Genomic DNA, 21,821 nt, shown 5'->3' with positions numbered 1-21,821 from the left:
TTCGGCAGCTGTGTTTCATGACGCCCGAGGGCAGGCGTCCTTACGTGCTGTCTGCAGCGTGACACGCAGGAGCTGCAGTGCAGTGACGTGCTGGTGGCCTGACGCATGGGCGCTGGGTCAGGGGGGGCCCGTGTACCGGCTCCTTGTCACACAACACAGTCCTGGAGCCCGCCTGGTGGCAGCGACGAGCACCAGCCTCGGCTGAGACAAGGGTGCTGGACCCGGGGCACACACCGCCTTCCTCTGCCCCGTCGGTGGACGTCGGCAGCTGACCCTGGGCTTTGCACGCTCAGACTCGGGGCCACATTCGGCCTCTGCCAAAGACTCACTTAGGGATGGCAGGGAACTGCCCCGCTGCAGAAAGACGTGGAGGCTGCGCAGGTCACTGAGGAACCGGTCGCACCGTAGTAGGGTGACTTCCCGAAATACCTTCGGAGATTTCACAGAAAACTTTTTTTTTTAATTTTTATTTTTTCGGCCAGGATGAACCAGGCTCAGTCAACCTCCCCAATAAACATGACAGACAAAACAGGGGTGGCCCGCAGCCCCCCCGAAATGCCCCCGTACCGAGGGCCGAGGAGCTCCGTCACCGCCTCTGTGCGCACCTCCAGGGTCCTTCAGGGCTGTCGCAAAGACGGGCACAGCGGAGGGGGAGGGCCGGGCACGCGCCGCCGCTCCTGGCCGTGACGCTCCCAGCACCTGTCAGCAGCGCCGCCCGGGCGAGGCCCCACGGCCGGAGTCCCCGTCGGGCTGGGAACAGCCGAGTGAAGCCCCTGCCCCGGCACAGCGAGGGCGTGTGCGTGCCCTTCCCAGAGCGGCACCTGCTCGGGGGCAGGGATGGGCCGCCTCCCGCGGGGCCTGGTCCCAGCCGGCACTCGGTGAGGACTGAACAGCGAGAACCCTGACTTAGAGGCTTTACTAATTCCCTCCGTTTCCTCTCGATTCCCTTTCCCGAAGTGAGAATAAAAACCTTTCTTCAGCCAAAATAAAACCCAGTACTGTACGGTCAGTGCCCTGGCTTTTCCCCAGCGAAGGGTAAGCATTTCCAGACGAGGCATCGCTCACCCCGCAGTCTTGTCCTACAGCATCAAGGTGTGAATTCAGTAAAAGGCAGTGAGCCCTGCCCGGTGTGGCGCCGTTGGTGGGAGTGTCGCTCCTGGAAACCGAAGGATTGTGGGTTCGATTCCTGGTCAGGGCGCATACCTGGATGGCGGGGTCGTCCCCAGTTAGGGTGCGTATGAGAGGCACCCCTCCCTCTGCTCTAAAATCAATAAGCGTGTCCTCAGGTAGGACTGAAGAAAAGCACCCAGTAAGCACCTACTTAGATCTTTTCTGTTCCTAGAAATGATCTCCCAGGGCGGTGTTAAGGAAGCTTTAACATGGAGAAAGACTCATACGATTCTTTCCTTTGACATATTTTTTCCTACAAAGACACAATCTTGTTTCACACGTGGACGTGACTTGGTATTTTTGACATGTCCGACACCTAAATGTTCTATTGACTTTTGAGGGCGTGAGTAGGAAGGATGCAAAGTCAGAGTTGCCAAATAACGGCCCCTCTGGATTTATAAAACAAATGAACACATGCTGCATTTTCTCTTCCAATAGTTCCCAGGGCTCGTTTTAGCCAGCCCTCTGCCCAGCATTGTGGGAAATTAAGGCAGTTTTGGAACGCCGCTCTATCCGTGTGTTTGCAGATGACGAGGAAGGAAAGGGGCGGGGAACGTTCACAGCAGACGGACGCGCACACGGGCTGAGTCTCGGGTGTGCAGGAGCCCCCGCCCTGCCCCGCCCGGGGGTGCAGCGCCCAGAACGTGCCGTGTGCACCTGAGGGACGAGAATGGGCTCCACGGGACCCCCGTGACAGGGCAGTCGTGGCAGATGGAGCAGCAACTCTTCTGCCCCCCGTCTCGTCCACAGTGGACCAAGCACAGTGACCCCCGTGTGACACCATCCACAGAAGTCACCCAGGAGGTGACAGCCGTGCGTGTAGAAGCCAAGACTCGACGACTCACGGAAGGAAACAGCACAGGTGTGTGTCTTCGTGACTAGAGGTCAGGAGGAGGTTTCTCAGCTGTGATAGCAAGAGCACGTGCAGGGCAGCGACCTTCCTGACACCCACAAAGCAGGGCCGGTGAAAGAATAACGCACGAGGTCTGTCCGAGACCTGGCCGGTGCTCACCAACACAAGGAAGGGGGACCATCACGGGTCACAGAACGAGTAAGCCTCAGGACGGTTATGCTCAGGGAGAGGAGCCAGGCACAAAAGACCACCTATCGGGACGGGGAGTGGCTTGGCGGCTGCCCAAGGCTGGGGTGGGGTGGGGGTGGGGAGTGACATGAGTAGACAGGTTTCTGGGAGGGGGGAGGTGATGGAAATGTTCTAACATCGATAGTAACTATACGAAAAACCATCCAACGACACACTTCAAAAGTTATGTAAATTACACCTCAGAAGCTGTTTTAAAGAACTGAAGTTACAGGTGTTTGTACAACTCTGTCTGCGAGGCCAGCGTTCTCTGAACACTCATTCCCGGGGGCGTGGACACGCAGCCTGCCTGAGAAACCAGTGGTCCAGAGAGTCAGCTGCTGTGTGTAAGGAGTCGATAGTCTTCTAAACAGATTTCACAAGGCTTTACAATATGATTAAAAAAAAACTTAAGAACCAAAGGAAATCAAAGACCGCCACCTCCGACATACGTGTAATTCAGGCTGTTTCAGAGAACCAAGCGTGGAAGCATTTACCTCCTGAGAAGCTGCTTTCCCGACGCGCAGTTCTGCGGCGGGATTTTACACGACCTGGCGCCTCCACGCCCGGGACAGCCGGCGGGGACTCCTACCTGCTGCGCACCTGCTGGCCCGGAGGAAGCACCGCGCACTCTCTGCCCTCCCAGGCGCTGCACCCCCACTTCCCTTCGCCAAGGAGCCCCTGAGCCGGCACAATCCTGGCCCGCGGCCCACACCGCCCCGGGACATGGCACTGGCGGGCCAGGCCTCCAGGCAGGTCACGCTGGCTCTGGAGCTGGTAACCATGAAAGACGACGTGACTGCACTTTCCTAAAATAAATCATTTATTGAAAAAAGAACCTTTTTCTTAAATTTTATCAATGAGCCTTTTGCGTAACGCACCTGCGGCCTGCCACCAAGAGCAGCGACCACAGGGGTTCACAGTCCGTGCACTCGGCCGGCAGGAGGGGGTGACCCCGCAGCTGCGCCCGGACCGGGGGTCCAGGTCCTACACTGACGTCACGGGTCTCGGTCACACGGGAAACGGGGGACGGGCGACAGTCCGTGTACAGTAGAAATGGCACTTAGCACGTAGCTCCCTCACCGCGTGGACACTGTCACCAGGAGGCCCGCGCCAGGTCACGGAGAGGAGCAGCAGGAGGAGGGAGCGCGTCGCAGGGCGGCCTCCCGTCCCGGAGGGTCAGGGCCCGCGCCGCTGCCCGCGCAGAGTCCATGTAAATATTACATACAGTAGTGAGCGAGACCCCTCCGCAGACGCGCGCTCCGGCCCGGGCGCCGGCGTCACTCCTCGTCTGTGCAGACCTGCGGGGAAGGCGGCCAGACAGATAGAGACAGGTGAGCGCCCGGGGCCCCGGCCTGCAGAGGCGCCGCTGACCCCGGGGCCCCGTCGGGGCCGAGTCACTACCCCAGGATGACCCGTGAGAGGAGGAACTTCTAAGAAAGCGTCTGTGCGGCAGGGAGTCAGTGTGGATCGTTTACACACTTTTCAGTGGAGAGCTACACTTCCATCGCGTGACCAACCCCGACAGCAGAGGCAGGCGTGACGTCACCCCTGGGCACCTGCGAAGCGCGCTCCTGGCGACATTCTGTCCTCAGCCTGCGCCCCACCCCGAACCCCTCCAATGCCAGCCCGAGACGCCCGCTCCGCACACACCTCCACCGCCCACCTCCCCGACCCAGCCGCCAGGCCCCGGCCTCTGCACGCCCACGGGGCACGTCTGCAGCCTGCTGGCCCCACTGCGCCTGGGGGCCACTCGCCGCCTCCCCGGCCCCCCCGTCCACTCCCAGTGGGTCCCCATGGCCACTGAGCCGCAGACATCGCCACTGACTCCCCCCTGACCTCCCACTCCCACTACCACTCCCGACCCACGAACCCGTCAGCAGCCTCCTGACCAGCCTCTGGCCCCCAGGGTGACCCCTCTAGAACAGCAGAGAATCATGTCACGCTTATGGGAACGAGGTCCCCTCCCGTGGCCCTGCCACTGTCTCATCCCACCTGTGGCGCTTGGAGCACCCTGCGCTCCATCGGCACCCACCCGCCCGCACACGGTCCCCAGCGGGTGGCCCCAGGGTGGTGAGCCATCCACGCCTCTGCCCCGCGTCCGCCCCCCTCCCCGACTCCTGACCCGGCTCCTTGCTCCCGAAGAGGCCTCCCTTCACCCCAGAGAAAGTTAACGTGGGAGCGCCTGACCCTGCAACGTGGCGCACGAGCCCCGGTCCCACCTCCCGCTTAGCGCTTCGTCAGGGCAAACCCCGTCCCCACCGTCTCAGCACATCAGTCATCACTGGCCCTTCCTCTCACGGGGAAAACGGTCTGTCACCCAGTCCACCTGGATGCCATTTAACCCCCAGGCGCCTCCAATGCCACCAAAATGGATCAATTCGGAGAACCACAATGAAAATTCTCCAGGGGAAAAAGAAAACACAGAATTCCCAGGCAGAGCTAAAGGTCCCTTTCCGCTCCAGGCACAAACACACAGGTATCCTGTCCTTAAGCGTCCGATCCCCCCGAGTGCCCAGCGCGCCAAACCTTGACGAAGGAGTGGTCGAGGAGCTGGCTGGCGGTCCACCGCACCCGGGGCTCGCTCTCCAGGCAGTGGGACAGGAAGTCCTTCCCCTCCGGGCTCAGCCGCTCGGGGATGGGCGGCTTATGGCCCATCCCCACCTTATACATGATCTGGAAGTTGTGTTCGTATTCATGCCAAGGCCTCTACAAAGAGAGAAACACCAGGTTTTAATACTGCACGGCTATGAAGAAGGCAAGTCCTCCACCTCTTTTTAGCATCGCAATCTCTGCATCAGGGGCTGGCAAACTTTTACTTCAAGGGTCCACCAGTGAGCAGTGGAGGCTTTCGGGCCACACGGTCTCGGTCACGGCTCTGCGAACCTCAGACCGCACGTCAACGAACAGCTGTGACCGCGGTTCAATGAAACTGTTGGCACCACCAGGGTGCGGCAGAGTCTGCCCGCCCGTCTGGGGTCAGGGCAGCCCAGCACGCGTAGGTGCCATCGTCACGCCAATGAAGGTGTTACGCGTGAGATGAGACAAAAATGTCAACAGACCGAACCAAGACGGCACCCTTAGCTGTGTCCCGCTGTTTACTGTGGCTCGTGAGGACTTGCTCTTTCTCTGCGGCGTGGCTTAGCGGAAGCGACCGAACGATGGCCACCTTCCTACGTGAGTGCTACTAGAAGTCACGCCAGCTCACAGTTACTCAGCACTTACACGCAGACTTCTTCAGCAGCTGCAAGGTACAGCTGTCTATTAATCAGATGTCCCATTCATAACCCTGAAGAGGTTTCTGACTTTCGTTGTATAAACGATGCTACACACACACGCACACACACACGCACAGCCTCTGTACATTTGTGTAGCTGCTCATTAATCATACCTTCGTCAGAAGATCAGCTTCACTGCCTGCCCGCCGCCCCCGCCCCCTCCCGCGGCCCCGGGAACTCGGGCCTCTCACAGCCTCCGGTGGTTGGGCCTTGCCTGGCATGACGGTCACTGAGCTGCAATCATGCAGCTGGCATGGGGCCTTTTCAGATGGCCTCCCCCACGCAGCAACATGCTACGGAGGTCCTTCCACGCCGTCCAGTGGCTCAGCAGGGCATCTTTAGGGCTGCGTAACACCGCCCACGGTGCGTGTATCCCCTCACCCAGCGAAGGATGACACCCTGGCCGCTCCCGCACCGGGGCGGTGATGAGTGAGTTGCTCTGTGTGCCGCCCTGGAGCGGACGTAAGGCTCTGACGTCCTCTCTCCCCTTGGGGCTGCCTGCTTCGCCACGCTTTAATTCACGCTTTAGGTTTCTGTTCGCTTTTCAGATGCTCTGAACGACAGCTAAGTGTTCAGTTCCCAGCTGTCACCTGTCCTAACTTACCGTGTTTGCGACAGGGCACGTCTCCCGTCTCTAGTCATGCCCCCGGGCAGCAGGCGCGACCACAGGTTCTGACGACAGCTGCCCTCAGCGCTGCCCTGTGAGTGCGGGCGCCCGAGCCCCCCCAAGGCGTGCACGCCCCGCTCACCTTGCCTGTGACCATCTCGATGACCACGCACCCCAGGCTCCAGACGTCGGCCGCACGCCCGTGACCTTCTCCTTTCGCGCGGGTGATGACTTCTGGGGCCATGTATGCTTTAAAAGTCACAGACACGGTGATAGGGACGGCGGGGCACAGCGCCTCGTCACAGAGGCGAGCGACACCCCCCACACACAGGGAAGACACCGGCCCGTGGCGGGGAGGCTTTCTCCCAAGTGCATAATGGAAAACAGGGACACTTGGAAACAAGTATTTCAAGTCAATTTCTCCAACGGACATTTAAGGGGTCAGATTATCTCCTAAGGCAACTGTGAGTGTGCGCACGCCCAGATAAACTGTGTCCACAACGGAAACATGCAATGTAACCTGCAGAGGGCACTAAATGATCAGAACAAGTAATTACTATTTAAACATAACGTTGTTTTGACTAGAACAGTCTGAATAAACTCAGTGTGAAAACAAAGAGCTTTTCTAGGGGAGAAAAAGTCCTTCCCTCTGCCCTTTCACTCCGAGGGCAGGGTCACTTCCCGATCTGACGGGCGCTCTCAGGAGGAAGCCCTGTCTGCACGCGTGCGTGGCCCTTGGAGGGCGAGAGCCGACCTGCTCTGCCAGTCAGTGCTGACAGGAGAGGCACGGGAACCCCGGCTACCCAGCACCCAGGAAGGAGTCAGTGCCAAGACAAACCCAGCCAGGCCTCACCTGCTGTCCCCAGGGTGCTGTTCACTTCCCCAGGCATGGTCTGGGCGTTGTTTTTAAGCTTCACGGAGCATCCGAAATCTCCCAGTTTGATTAGCCCCGACGAGGTAAGGAAGATATTGGCACCTAATGGGAGACAGGCAGCCGTGAGCCTCTGGACCACAGTGTGGCACCCTGACTTTCACATGGTAACCCAAACTGCAGACGGAATGATACGGGGCTTACGAAACTCTGTTGAGCAAAGGTAAGCATAGAAAGACTTCAGGCCTTACTCACCAAGAGTAATACAAAGAGAGCAGTTTTAACATCAGTGCAGATTATGTGGATCGATAATTTCTGACCTGAAACACGTGTGCAAATTCTAACACTAGACCCCAGAGACCGGCCGCCTGTGGTGGCGGCAGCCCCGGAGGAGGGCGGTAGCCACCGCGGCTGCAGAGCAGGAGGCAGCGCGGACGTGAGGACTGGCACGCGCTGTGGCCACTGCCAACGACATGAAGGTTCCACTTCATGACAATGGACAGAAGCAGAGTGTGGTATCTGTGGCAGAACAGCCGGAACCGGGTGATGCCAGGCAGGGCAAAGAGCCAAGTAAGCAAACGCCCAGAATGCTCCCTGACAGCCGAGCAAGGGGGAGCAGCCAGGCGGGCAGCGAGACCGCTTGCGCTGGAGATGCAGGGGCGTGGACAACCCCGCACCGCGGCCACCGCAGGCTCTGTGCAGTCCAGCCCTGCCACTGGGTCTGCGGCCTGGGGAAAGTCAGGCCAAGTCCAGAGGCGGCGTTTTTAGGCTGGCCTCGGGCTGAGTGAAAGGTAGGACCCTCCCACCGAGGGCCAATTAGCGACAAAAATGACTTGTTGATTTCATTAGCCCTGAGGCTCCCAGACACAAAGGCCAGGGCCACGCTGTGGCCAAGGCAAATGCAGGAGGGACAGTTGTAAGGGAGAAGCAGGAGGGGCGAGCCCCAAAATCCACCTGCGGGGACACATCAGTCTCAAGCAGAACTCAACACTGGCCGAGGCCGGTGACAGTGAGCCACCTGAGCGGGACAAGTGGCCGGCCGCACAACGAGACGCCCCCGCCATCCTTGGCATCTCAGACTCTTGGTCACTGCACACGCTCACGGCGCTCACGCACAAGCCCCCTGGTCCTCGCACGGGGAGAGCGAGGATGCTCGGAGCATGACCGTCCGGTAAACACACAGGGCCGGCTGCGTCAGCCCATCGGGCCAAGTTCATTTTGGGAGAACAGGCTTCACCCAAAGCAGACAGACAGAGCAGACTCATCTGCTCACAGACGGGACCGGGTATCCTACAGCTTCTCCCTACGGGCCTTTATGGAAGAGTGTCTATAAAGTAACGGTGCTTCCTGCCAGGCAAGTGCTGCGTGGGAGTGGGTCGAGCCCCGGGGCGCGCCCGCCACATGTGGGACCCCAGGGGCGGCGCACCTTTGATGTCGCGGTGCACTATGCCGTGCTCGTGCAGGACGTTGATGGCCACGGTGATCTGCTTGGAGTAGAGCCGGATGACGTGCTCCTGCAGCCCGAGCCGCGACACCTCCTCCAGCGTGCCCTCGTCGCAGTACTCCATGAAGATGTACATCTCCTCCTGCGGAGGGACCGAGGCAGTGTGTGGCCCCGGGCCGCCCCGCGACGGCCCTGGGAGAGGCCACGGGCCGGGCCCACGGGCACCCTTCAACGGTCTGCTCCCCTAGTCGCCCCGACGCTGAGCTGGCAGGCGGCTCAGACTGCCCGACAGCACCGGCCGAGGCCTCCTGTCCGGGGCTGCACAGCTGCACCGTGCAGGGGAGCCACGCCCATCCCTCTCCACACGGGACGCCACCGTTACCATCCCAGACAGGGACCCGCGGGGCCGCCCCATCTGCATCACTAGGGACGAAACCCCCCCCCCCCCACCTCCCCGCCCCGTCTCAGACACGCACTGAAGGGCGGGAACACTGGAAACCACCCAAGTCCAACCTCCCCCGGACGCTCCTACTCCACCAGGATGCCCCCCCAGTTCTCCTTTCTCCCTCCGTGTCTGCTTCCAAACACGGGGGCAGATAAAGTGGAGGTTCTACTTTTCTCCCATTTCACAACGGTTCCTTAAATGTCCACAAAAGAAAAAGCAGTATTATTTCACGGTGCCCTCAACAGGGAGTGGTGCAGCCAAAAACGGAGGGACAAAGGAAGGGGAGGCGGGGAGCTGCCACATGGCGGGGGGTGGGGGGGCGGTGCCCATGGTGCCGTGCGAGTGACCAGCCTGCCGCTCACGTCAGGCAGAGGCCCTGGTCTCAGGGGAGGCAGCGTGGACGCCCCGCGTGGCGAGGTCCTGGCAGTGAGGCGGAGCTGCCTGCAGCGAGCACACCGGCCCCGGTGGCAGGACCCCGGGCCCCTCCCTGATGGCTCGCTCGGCGGGCCTTACCCTGTGCAGCTCCACACCAAAATACCGGACCAGGTTGGGGTGCTTGATGCCTTCGAATATCTTCAGCTCATCTGCGGTTTCCTTGATCGTTTTATGATCATTGGGCTGGAATCGAATCTGTAAAAGGCAAACTACTGATGACTGCCGGTCCCGTCACCGACCCGCAGCAGGACGACCTGAAAGGGGCACGCTGTGACGCTGTCTCCTGACCCAGCCGCCATCCAGACCCACAGGCCTGTCGCTGAGCGCGTGTGACCTGCTCCCGGCTTCCCCTCCTCTGCTGCTCCTGGTGAATTAAGCCTGCCCCCCCCCCAGAGGGCCTGCAAGGTATCAGCTAATGCATCACTGGTAACTGCCGACTGAATTCAACACGAGGAGCCTCAGGTTCTGGGCAGGGTAAGCGGCTGAGACAAGGCTCTGCCCTCGAAGCCGACACCCAGGAGGCTGGAAAGAGGTCAAAGCAGCAGCGCGGGGAGGGCCCGACAGGCTGGGGAGAGACGCCGCCAGTGCCCGGAGACGGGCTGTCAGCGGGCCGCATGCTGCGTGCGTCTGGGGCGCTGGCGGTCACGGCAGCTCCAGCCTCTTCCTCCACGGCCCCCACCCCCGCTTCTGCGCCCCAAGGCGCCTCCTTCTCAGTGACAACAGCCTTGGTTACCAGATGGGCTTCTTCGGGCTTCCCCGGCTCTTACCACTGTCCCTCCAGGTAGGACGACGCTGTCATTTCGGCAGTGGACCACCCATGTTCTCTCCTCCCCCACAGGCCCCCGGGAAGACGCGTCATCCCCACCCTGGAAGCCTTCACCGAGCCCCACGTCTGCCCCCCTCTCCACGGCGCGGACCACACCCGCACGGAGGGAGGGCCACTTGTGCCCCTGGCCCTCTCCTCACGGGAACTGGGGATCTGCCTGGTGGCCCCACCAGCACACACGCCCCAGCGCAGCCTCAGAGGGCTCACTGCAGAAGTGCTGGAGCACACACCCTGGCCAGGGAGCTCAGCTGGTTAGAGCGCCGTCCCGATGCACCAAGGCTGCGGGTTCGATCCCTGGTCAGGGCACACACAAGAATCAACCAGTGAGTGCAAAAATGGGTGAAGAAACAAACTGATGCTTCTTTCTCTTTCTCTCCTAAGTCAATAACCTAAAACACTCAATGTTAGCAACTACAAAAGAAAAGAGAAAGGAAAAGCAGCGCTGTAGCAGCAGCCCTAGGCCCTGAGAGCCAGGTCTGCGCCGAGGGCCGGCCCACTCACCTCCTTCATGGCCATGAGCTCGCCCGTGTCGACGCTGATGCAGGTGTAGACCTTCCCGTACTGCCCCTCTCCTGTGAGCAGAACAGACACAGGCTCTCAGTCACCCTGCCGGGTCGCTCTCCCTCGCTCCAAGGCCCCCTCGTCCGCCTGGTTCCGAGCTGCCTTTCTGCTCTGTAATTACGCTCCCTGAAGCTGACTACTGCCAGACCCAGAGCATTTCTGGGGGTCCCCTAGTAACTGAAGTCTCAGGCAATCTCTCCGCTGTCTTACCTGTAAATAGATACGAACCGAGCAGCGGTGACGCGGGCCAACCTCAGAGGAGGCACAGAGGGGGCGCCGAGCCCCATGCTGCACACTTCCCAGCCCGTGGCCCCGGAGGACCGGGCAGGGTGGGCAGGGAGGGCGGGGCACGCGGGCGTGGGCAGGGGCGGGGTCTGACGGAGCGGCCAGGGCTGAGCCTGGCACCATCCAACTGCCTCACTGCTCCGGGCCCAGGAGCGTGTGGGGTGGACATTCTCCTAACGCACCTTTAGGGACATTAAGCTAAGGGGACAGACGGCTGAATAAGCCCGATAACAGTGAACACAATTAAAAAGCACTTGACTGTTGCCAGCCTAACGGAACGCTCAGGTGTCCTGAGGCTCACAGGGTCCCACGTCACAGCCGCGCTTGCCTCTTCAGGCCCGAACACTCAAAAGGTAAATGCAGGTAAACGGGGGGAGGGGGCTCCTTCTCTCCCACAATCGACCGCCAGTTTTTCCACAAGAAATAAACAAGGCAGCGTTTTAGAAGATGGTCCTGTCTTTATCTGTACCCAGTTTCTCTTCAACGCGCGCTTGTGGGGATACGTTAGAGGCGGACTTTAGCAAATGGGTCCAGTTCGTGGGGTCCCCCACTGGCCACTTCTGCAGCTATCAGGAAAAACTACTCAGCTCAATGACCCATTTAAAATTCTCATTCTAAAATCTCATCTCATATTGCTCTCAGAACATACTTTACCAACGAAGCAAATAACAACAAAAACACCCTGAACCCTCCCCGCAAAAGATGACATTTTCGGCCACATATTTGCGAGAAAAGCACCAACAATACGATTTTCAGCCTGCAGTGTAACCGCTGCCTTTTCTCAGAGACAGGCACGTCCCTGAACCTCCTTACCGATCTTGTTTCCTCTCTGCCACTTGAAGGTCACCTTCCTCAGGCCAACGTGCATGACATTATCGTAGGATTTAGGGGTGTCGCACACTTGACCGATGATATTCTTTCTCCTCATTTCCCGGTACCGCTTTTCTTCAAACAGCCGGACTGACTTCTGTATGGCTTCCATGGGTCCTTGCTTAGACGCAGTCTCTGCAAGGGGAGTCACAGGCTCAGCGGTCCCGACCGCCGTCGAGTCATTCCCTAGCAGACGGCAGGAACAGCAGAGCCGCATACAGCCGCGCTCCGTCCCGGCAAAGCCAGCGCTGCCTCCTCGGATGCCCGGCAGGTGCATCCCCGCCCGCCACAGTCTATCGGCTCAGAGCCCAGCACACCCCACCCGACCCCCCCGTATAAACGCACCCACCATGAAGCTCATCAAGACAAAGCTCAAGGCTGCAGTCCCGACCTGGCCACCCAGTTTCTCCTCTCTCCTCTGGTCCCTCACGTTGGCCAGGGTGCTGACGAAACTGAAATCTGATCACGTGACCTCCAAAGCCCGGTGGGACCCAAGGCCCTGCCCAACTTGGACCCCGTTTATCTTTTCAGTTCACTTTTTTAAAGCTGCTCCTCTTCCCTTCTCCCATCACCGGCTGTGAACTAGTCACACTAAAATGTCTCTCAGGCAACACACCAAACCGTTTCTCACTTCCAGGCCTTTGTCCACACTTTTCTGTTTGCCTAAAATACTGTCTTCCCACCACAGTGCCTGGTGACTCAACCTGACTTATCGAAGCTCAGCAGGCCCACGGTGCCTCTTCCAGGAAGCCCACCCTGATGAGAAGGGCATTCCACGTTGCCTTCTGTGGGAGCAGTACAGAGCAAGAGCTCTAGCACCGTGGGGCCTGGAACAAAACCCTGCCCTCACCATGTTCTCGGTGTTGGACAGCGGGCAAGCCAACCGACTTCTCTGGATGTCAGATTTCTAACGTGTGAAATGAGGGCAAGAATGCCTGACTCCCAGAGCTGTGGTGAGAAGTGACTGAAACCACGCATGTCAAAGCGAAGCGCTTGGCCCGCCCCCAGAATCCAGCAGTGCTCAGTGAACCTGACCTGTCGTTACTACTCTTCCATATTTTCCCATCGGGTTCCATGCCTCCACTTCTCTAACGTATCTTGTCGTGACTGCCACACGCGGAACGTAAAACAAGGGTTCCGTGGAGTGGGACTGCTTTTACTACATGCGATGCGGACCCCGTGCTGCTGTTTCCAGTGCTGATTCTGCACCCCAGTAGCGGGCACAGGCCTCGGCCCGGGGAGGATGCGCTCCGCCCACCCCCATCACAGCGCGTCTCAGCCCGTTTCCGAGCGACCCGCCCAGGAGCCTGCATTTCCCCGCAGACAGAGGCACTGAGGACCGGGATGGCTAGGGGGAGCACATCCCAGGTATTCACAATGTTCCAAGGACAATCGCTTCTTGAACACAAGGACCCTGCCTCCTCCATCCCCAGCTCCGATGTGCCGCCGTCTCTGGGTGCAGAACACAGCGGGGAGGCCACGTGTTTCTGGAAAGGCCTTTCTCAAGACTCTGCAGTCCTGAATATTGGGGAACTCTCCCTAGAGTTTCCAAGTTTACTGACCACCAGGTATCCGTGCTGGAAATCATCACAAAGACCTGTGTCCATGGCAGCCGTGGGCGACGTGGGCCCAGGACGGCCTCTGTCCTGCCGCCGCAGCTTGCCCCCGCCCCGCCCCTGCCCCTCACCCGCGCCTTCGACACGCACTCAGCCCGCTGCTCCCGCTCCTTCCCTAAAAGCCCGCCTTAGTCTAGCCTGACTGCCCTACATCACCTTAGTGCAATCACTCTCACTAGTCGTCCTCCCCCCCTCAACTCAGGGGTGTGGGCTCACCAACCTCCACGCCCCTTCTCCCACGTCCCCACTCTTAGGACACACGAGCCGCTCGGGAGGCGTCGGGGGGGCCACCACCTCTGGGGCAGGCCCACCACTTAGCCCATCGCTGCCGGCGGCCCACGGTCAGACCTCCCCTCCCCCTTTCCACCTCACCTCACTGACACCTGCTCTGTCTGACCCCTCGGGCTGGCCGGTCCTCAGTCCCTGACACCTGCTCTGTCTGACCCCTCGGGCTGGCCAGTCCTTAGTCCCTGACACCTGCTCTGTCTGACCCCTCGGGCTGGCTGGTTCTCAGTCTCTGACACCTGCTCTCGCCGACCCCTCAGGATGGCCGGTCCTCAGTCCCTGACACCTGCTCTGTCTGACCCCTCAGGATGGCCGGTCCTCAGTCCCTGACACCTGCTCTGTCTGACCCCTCGGGCTGGCTGGTTCTCAGTTCCTGACACCTGCTCTCTCTGACCCCTAGGGCTGGCTCAGTCTTGAGTCACTGGGCCTCCAGATGTTTCTTCTTCTGCATTTACCCTCCTGGCTGGACCCGGACCTGTCATGCCTTCCAGGGCCAGCTCAGGCCTGCAGAAAATCCCTCCTGACTGCTCAGGCCGTAGTGGACAACACTCCTCTGACCAGCCACACATATTTCACAGGGGTGTGACGCTGGGACAGGACTGGACAGGGACATAGAGCAGTGTGTTCCAGTCCCTGTTGTTTACCCCACAGCCAAACTATGTGTCCTCTCAAAAACTTGTATCACTTATGGACAGAGAATAAGGTATATTCTGCCTATAGACCACAAGCATCATGACAACAAGTACATGAAAGAATTCTGTAAATCATAAAGGGCTCCTTATTCTTTTGGTGACTACTGACTGATTACCCACTTTGTAAGATAAATGCTTTCTCTCACCTTCTGAGCCTAAAAAATTAAGTTATTAATTTTATAAATGCTCTATTTTTACCATGTACAAAGAATTATGCTGAGGGCCTACCCAAGGTGGCAGATAAAATTAACTGCCTCCTGGCTGAAAGAATACAAATGAATAAAACATGGTCCTAATCTAAAGGAGCTTGGAACTTACTGTAAGAAACAGGAAGTGTCCGCGCGGCCGGCACACATGGACAGGGACGTGGGAGGTACAAAGAGGCCATGGCACAGTCATGGAGAAGGTCAGCCCCCCAGAGCCAGAGCAAACTGCTCCGGCGCCGCCCCCTCGCTGCCCCGACACGTGGGCACCACACCCTTACCCTTCGTCTGGCTGATGAGCGTCCGGAGCTCCCAGCTCCTTCGGGCCAGCCCACTGGAGTCGCCCCTTGGATAGGCCGGTTCTGCAGAAAGTATTTTTGCATACAAATTAAAACTAATAAAACCGACGTGCGTGTCTGACCACGCACAAGACCGACGCGGTGACCGGCACGGTGAGGTGGCACAGGCCCGTCCCTTCTGCTGACCGACCACAGGTGGACGTGGGGGCGAGCAGCTGTCTCCTCAGCCAAGACTAGAAAATTGTGCCAAACTAAGAAGTTGTTAGCGGGGTGGCAGAACCCTAAGTACGCAAGCCTTCCACAAGGAGCAAACCACATTCTGGGAGCAGAAAGGGGGTGATGCGGGGAGCGCACTGTGGGGTCCTGCCCAGGGGCCACCGCACAGCGCAGGCACAGATGCCTCAGTCTACGTGCTGATGAGGCCGCGGCGGGGGGGGGTCATTTCTGCACCGCGAGAGCGAGCGAGACCGCCTGGTAACTGACACCCCGAGAGCAATGATTTTTTTAAAAGCAGCCAAGGAGACCTGGGAAACGCACACCCAGCGAAGAAGGCACCTGCGGGAAACGCGGACGGCCCAGCACTCCCCTCGCCCTCCTCCTCCCCGAAAAGGCACTCACAGCAGAGACAGGGCGGGGGCACGTGGCGAGGCCCCCAGCACTCACCGTCCCGCTCCTCCGTGGGGCTGGAGTGGCGGCTCAGGGACCGGAACTGCAGCTCGGCCGCAATGGAAGCCAGACGGTCGTTCTCAGGGACGCTGGAGCCCCTGTTTTAGTGTTTTTGAAAGTGGAGCTGTCAGTCCAGGGGGATTCCAAATGCGCAGTGGCTCTCAACTGCGGGCGACCTGGGCCCCTGGGGACATGGGGCCTCTGATGGGTAGAGGGCAAGACAAAGGACAGCCCCCAACAGGGACATGTGCACCCACACGAACAGGGCTGCTGCTGGGAAACCTCCTCGGGAGGTCAGAAGGAGCGCTGTGCTCTTACCCCTCCACAGCCACCACGGGAAACCCGACCAAGTGACACCTTGTTTTTATGCTAAAAACAAGGGCTGACATGTGTGGAAAGCTCCACAGCTTAAGCCCAGGATGGATAAAGTGAACAGCCAGATCAGTTAACATTTAACATTAGCATCAAGGTGATAATTATGGACTTAAATTTTAAAGTGCTAAAATCATTACATGACTCAAAAGATTCCAAGTCTCTTCCTAAGATAACAGACGGGGAGACTGACTGGCGGTTTCTCAAGCAGCAGCGGAGCAGAAGTGCAGAGGAGCGGGAAGCTTAACGTGTAAAGAGCAGGTTAATCTGCTGCTTTTCCAGAATCAAGTTCCAAGTCGATTGGGCAGCAATCCAGAATGAATCCACAAAGAGCAAGACCCGAAATTAAGGAAGCGAGGTGTTAAAATCAGAACACAAATCATCCAGAGTAAGTACGGCCTTAATGAGCTGAGTGTGTGAGTTTTAAATGAACGACGCGAGGGCGCATGGCAGCTCTGATGCCCTTTCTGACAACACACGTGGTCTAATGGCCAGACCGGCTCTGCGCACGCGGGGCTTGATTTCTCTGAACTCTCAGATCTAGGGTAGTACTTGCGAACGCTGAAGACGGGGACATTCTCTACTGCCGTCAAAAAGTCGTGGCATTTTCCCGGAAAAATAAATCCCTGATGCTGACCCGAAGAACCACATGTGGCTCCTAAGCCCTGCTGAAGACGGGGGGCCATGGAAGTGTCACTGAACACCTCTATTTTCCTGATTTCCTAGAAACGAAATGAGTCAATTCCACGTCCTCAGAGATTCGAGCCAGGACAAAAGGCAAGAAATGTATTTAAGTGAAGCGGGGTGCTGGTAAGCTTTTAGTAACTGGTTTCGGGGGGTCCGAAAACGCCTGTAGAGTTTGACAATTTCTGTGGTGCGACAACTGGCCTGCAAAATTCCTAAAAAATTGATCATCTCTTGCCAACTAACAAGAGCCAGCCCCAGCCGGCAGAACACTACCAAGAAGGTTTCATAAACAGTCAGACAGCTGAAGCTCAGACGCTTTCCCAAGTCAAAGCATATCAGGGGGAGACGTTTACGGGGTGCCGGGGGCCAAGCACCGTTCCGCTGTGGCTGGATCGGCCAGGCAGGCAGGGGCTGCACATAGACGGGGGCGGGGCCATCCCGGCCAATGGGGCCTCCTCGCAGCACGGTCACAGTCACCGCGCAGGGCCGCCCAGAGACTCTGGCCCGCGGGGGTGTGCAGCCTCCCCGGGGCCCAGCACACAGGTCCCCAAGACAGGGGCTGAGGCGCGGCTGACGGAGGAGTGACACGCAACCGCGGGCCACGCACGGCTCCACGTGGCGCTGCTGTTCTTTCTAGCGTCACGTACCCACCACCATAAAAAGGAAGGACACTTCACTCCGTTGTAAAAAATAAGATGGCCCCAAACCCCATCCACGCGCTTCCCTCTCTACAAACTCCTTCTCAGCGCAACTGCAGAAATGAGTTAACTTGGTCAGAAAAACGACCGGGAAACCCACGGGGACACGGAAGCCTAGGGGGACCCTGGCCAGAGAACGCTCTCAGCATCAAAATAAAGAGGGCGAGTGAGCATTTTCTTCAAAGTTAACTGTTAATGTTTTTAGTTGAACGCTTAAGCTGTAAAATACATTGATATTCTTTAGGTTATGGACATTTACCGCCAAAAACGAGGAATGTTAATTATTTTAATGAATGGAAAAAATGGAGATGTTTGCAGAAATTTTAGGCTGTTACAAAATAAGCCTAAAAACGTTTCAGTTGGTTCTAAACCCTAAAGCTGCAGGTCATCTTACTGCCGGCACCGCCTGACGTCTGGGTGCGCCCCCCAGCCCCCACCGGACATTCTGCTTCTGCTCCACGACCATCCTCGTCGGAGGCTGAGAACAGAGGCCCTTCCACCGGACAGGAGGGCAGAATTAATTAAAAGCAACCAAATGTCCTTCACATTAAGTATCTGAGACCTTGATGAACTCTCCTGGCCAAAAAAGAACAAAAATAAAGCGGGGAAGCCTGGGACGCCCTCCTCACGACCACAGAAGGCCTCCTGCGGGGCCGGCTTGCCGGGCGCCGATGGCCGAGCCGGTAAGGCCCTCCTCTCCACGAGACGCAAACCCCGCTACCTCGCTCCCCGCTGTGCGGTACAAACCCCTCCTCACCCGCAACTGCAGAAATGAGTTCACTCGGTTAGAAAAGTGACCCCCCCGATGGCGTCAGCAGAAGCCGCCCCTGCACCTCGGGAGAGGCACTGTTCACCGGTCCGCTCATGTCCCTCCCTGCTGGGGACCAGGCTCTTCCCTCTGCTCCCTGGGGGTGATTACTGGCGGAGACTGGGGTCGTTGGGGTTCATATCAGTTCCAACGAAGTATTAGAATCAGGCAGATTATCTACTTGTGCTGGTGGGTCCGCGGGGGCTGTCACAGCTGAGGAAGGGCCCTGGGCAGCACGCGCACCCTGGGAAGGGGCCCTGCCTGCCATCTGCACCCCGGGACATGCCCCCGAGCCGAGGTCACTGCGGCGGTGCACACGAGGGGGGGCGGCGGGACTACCTGGCATCATGGGCACTGCTGGCGGGCTTGGGGGGCGCAGGGTCGCCACCTGCGGGGCCGTGGCTCCGCGCGTCCGAAGGCACGCTCCGGGTGCTGAGGCGAGAGGAGAAGCTTGAGGAACACAGAGGACAGGAGGGGACAGACTCGCAAATGGGCTTCCGTTAAAAACAAAGGAGGGTAAGGAAGTGAAAAGCATCTTAGAACAGAAACTGTAAATCGTTCATTGCGATTCAGGTCTAGGTTTGAAAAGTAATTTTACAAAACCATCTAATTTCAAACTCACTATTTTAAAGGTGGCTGGGGTCCTCCCTAGCAAACACCGTTTTTACCGAGTGGCAGCCCAGGGGACAGAGGTGCCCCCTGCAGACAGGAAGGTGCAGAAATGCCGCCACTTTCAGGGCCAGCGTTTGAGATGTGCTCGCCTCTGAACTCCCTCAGGCAGCTGATTCTATCATAGTTACGCACAGGCAGGTCAAGAAAGACTGGAGGGATCACTCCAGGGTTGGCCACTTTTAAGCTGGTAGTTACTGCTGTTTTCCAAATGCTTACTTTGCTATGCACACCCCTGGTTGCTTCTCTAAGGCCATTTTTCAAAGAAAGAAAAAGAATCATTCCAAAGCTGGAAAGCATTTAGTAGCCCGAGGTTATAAGTAAGCTGAGAAACTAAGTTATCTTGAAAGGTACAAGTCTGTTTTAGACGGGCATGCCTTTGTCTTTTGCAGCTGAGGCACTGTGGCTTGTCTTCAAGATAACGCAAATCAGAGCTTTTTAAAAACGTATGAATAAGAACACAGAAGAACAGTGGTCAGAGCAAGCATCCAGCAGGTCTCACGGCGTCAGCATGCTCGTCGGAGAACGGGGCCTGTGACGAGGCCAGAGCCACCTACCTGAACCCCTCGGGAGCCGGGATGATCAGATGGGGGTTGGGAGGGTCACTGTGGCACCGCGGCACCTTCACGGGGCGGGGGCTGTTCCGATGAATAGCTGTCAGTGAAGACGGTGACAAAGGCAACTTGTGAGAGGGTCACTAGGAAAACGAGAGGCAACCACACACGGATGTCTCTCTCCCTCTTTCTCCCTCCCTTCCCCTCTCTCTAAAAATAGATAAATAAAATCTAAAGAAAAAAAGAAAATCATATTACATATACAAGGATTGTGGAAAATGTCCCTTTTAGTTACAGCACACATTCAAACTTCTCTCCAGCAAAACCATTTTTTTAAGTCCCAGGGTGAAATGTACACAATACGTGCAGGACAGACGACAGAACCCATTTCAGGGACAGATGACCAGGCGGCTCAGGTGGCGTCGCTAGTAAAAAGGAGCTCTTTATCAACACTTCCGCAAAGGGTCTGGGCAGGGGTACCAGGTCCACGGGCCCGGAGCTGGGGAGGGGCCGCTGTCACTTTCCTGAGCGCAAGGACTTTTATTTCACTCCTTTAAACCAAACCGGGAGGAGAGGGCACCATTTAAATTGGTTATGTTTTTGTCCAGAACATGTTTTCAGCTCCTCTTCCTTTAAACAGTCTGGTAGAAGGTAAATATGGATGAAACTGAAAACAAAATTTTAAAAGGTGACCTGAGTAGTCATTACAGAAACACCGCAGTGGTGGCCTCCCAGTAACTGAGTGTCAGCAGCGATGAACATGTGCCGTGTCTTGTCTATTTCTTCCTCACACGGGGTCCCCTGATTCTTAACTCTGTTCTTACCCTCCTTAGTTTTTCTTAGGCGTCATATTCTCTCTCCCTACGGTAACAATTTTAGTCTACATATGTTTTACTCTAAATGTTTTATCCAAAACAGAAATAAGTCCTTCTTCATGGTCTCTATTGGCTTCTGATGACATTATAACACAGGAAAGACAGAAGTACCAAAACTGGAGCAATCTGAAGGGAAAATTAGCAAAACAAAAAGGAAGCAATTGTTTAAAAAATTTAGGAAATCTCCATCCTTGCCTCATTTTCTCAACTACAACAACAATAAAGGGAATAAATCCAAAAGTAACAAAGGTAAAAAGAAAAAAACCACCAATACGATTTGGTGCGAATGGTGACATCTTTAGTTCGGCAAACATACTGGTAACGACAGTCAAAAATTACTACAAAATTTTCCCATGAAGGTTAAAGACATCTGTTAAAGGGCATGCCCACAAATTTAACATTCTTCACAGACAAAATAAAACATTTAAAAGTATGCGTCTCTAACTGCAGCAAAAGTGCGATACTTCATGAAAAGAAAATCCAAAGGGCCGATAAACAAAATACTCACTAGCAGTGAACTTTTATTATAGAATGTTGTTCACAGAAGACACTAGCAGAACCAGTGTCCATACGGAGGTGGCGGGGAGACCTGCAGAGCACCCCCAATGGGACCCCACGCGGCCACTGAGAGAACGGATTGGCTCTACACCTGTTGACCCAGACGGATTTCTACCATCGTCAGGTAACAAAAGCAAAAGACGCACATCCGGCGTGACCCAAGTTTTATGCAGTAAATGGCAGGAAGACCACCGTATAAATGCCGTGTGATGACTGGAGCAGGAAGGAAGGGATGGCAACACATCCGTGTAGTTAAACACGTGCGCGCACAGGGAGCGAGGAGGGCGGCCCACCGGGTGTGACCGTGGGCGACGACGCGGCGGAGCAGAGGGAGGGGAGGAAGAGCAACCCCAGGGAGGACGGTGGGTGTGTGCGCACCGGCGTCAGCGGCTCTTACAGGAGAAGAGCCGAGCGCCCGACGGCGGCGCCTGCCTCGAGCGGGACCCTCTGGCTCACCGAGCGCTCACGTCTCATCGAATCCTCGTCGGCACTCGGGTTTTAGCACTGAAAGGGGAGGCTCGCAGGTGTTAAGCGAGCAGCCCCAGGTCACTGGACATCGGCCATCTGGCTCCCAACCAGGGCTGTCCCCACCTTGACCCTACAGACAGCTAAGAGCCAGCCGTCCCGCCAGCAGAGCCAACCACTAGTGACGCAACGTTAGCAGTGACGACCTGAGGACGGCGGGAGCATAAGAGTTTCTCTCCTTTGTAATCTTTTTCTACATTAAAAATTTTCCTACATGTCCATTTTCTATATTTTTACATGCTTTTTCTACATTGTAACTTTCTATAATGAAAATGATTCCTGTGTTGTAAAGTACTTTAAAAATGTAATTTTTACTGAATTATTGGTCATGTATTCTTAAGAGAAATAATTTAAGAGATCACAAAATCATCTAGGATGCTATGTTCAATCAAAAGTTTGATAAGAATATACCAGGTTTTATATAAAATATTCAAATAGTTGTGC

The 21,821-nt window shown here is 56.9% G+C and overlaps 1 protein-coding gene across 1 annotated transcript in view; it reads right to left on the bottom strand.

Annotated features, from left to right (window-relative positions):
* Positions 1-4,126: 4,126 nt before the first annotated feature.
* The window catches only part of MAP3K4 (mitogen-activated protein kinase kinase kinase 4), a 72,397-nt gene continuing 54,702 nt past the window's right edge, over positions 4,127-21,821 (bottom strand). The window contains exons 17-27 of the mRNA XM_090280853.1: positions 19,423-19,519; positions 18,536-18,628; positions 15,629-15,729; positions 14,948-15,028; positions 11,814-12,005; positions 10,656-10,726; positions 9,407-9,523; positions 8,431-8,590; positions 6,987-7,109; positions 6,276-6,382; positions 4,127-4,957 (exon numbers count right to left, since the gene is read on the bottom strand). Coding sequence (XP_090136979.1) covers positions 4,739-4,957; positions 6,276-6,382; positions 6,987-7,109; positions 8,431-8,590; positions 9,407-9,523; positions 10,656-10,726; positions 11,814-12,005; positions 14,948-15,028; positions 15,629-15,729; positions 18,536-18,628; positions 19,423-19,519 — 1,361 coding nt within the window. The 3' untranslated portion in view covers positions 4,127-4,738. The remainder of the gene's footprint in view (positions 4,958-6,275; positions 6,383-6,986; positions 7,110-8,430; positions 8,591-9,406; positions 9,524-10,655; positions 10,727-11,813; positions 12,006-14,947; positions 15,029-15,628; positions 15,730-18,535; positions 18,629-19,422; positions 19,520-21,821) is intronic.

This window comes from Furipterus horrens, unplaced genomic scaffold (assembly GCF_987537825.1).
Source record: "Furipterus horrens unplaced genomic scaffold, mFurHor1.1.pri manual_scaffold_6, whole genome shotgun sequence".
In the NCBI taxonomy this organism is placed as follows: Eukaryota; Metazoa; Chordata; class Mammalia; order Chiroptera; family Furipteridae; genus Furipterus; species Furipterus horrens.
The sequence above is the reverse complement of the archived record's forward strand: the minus strand, read 5'-3'. Positions and strand labels throughout refer to the sequence as shown.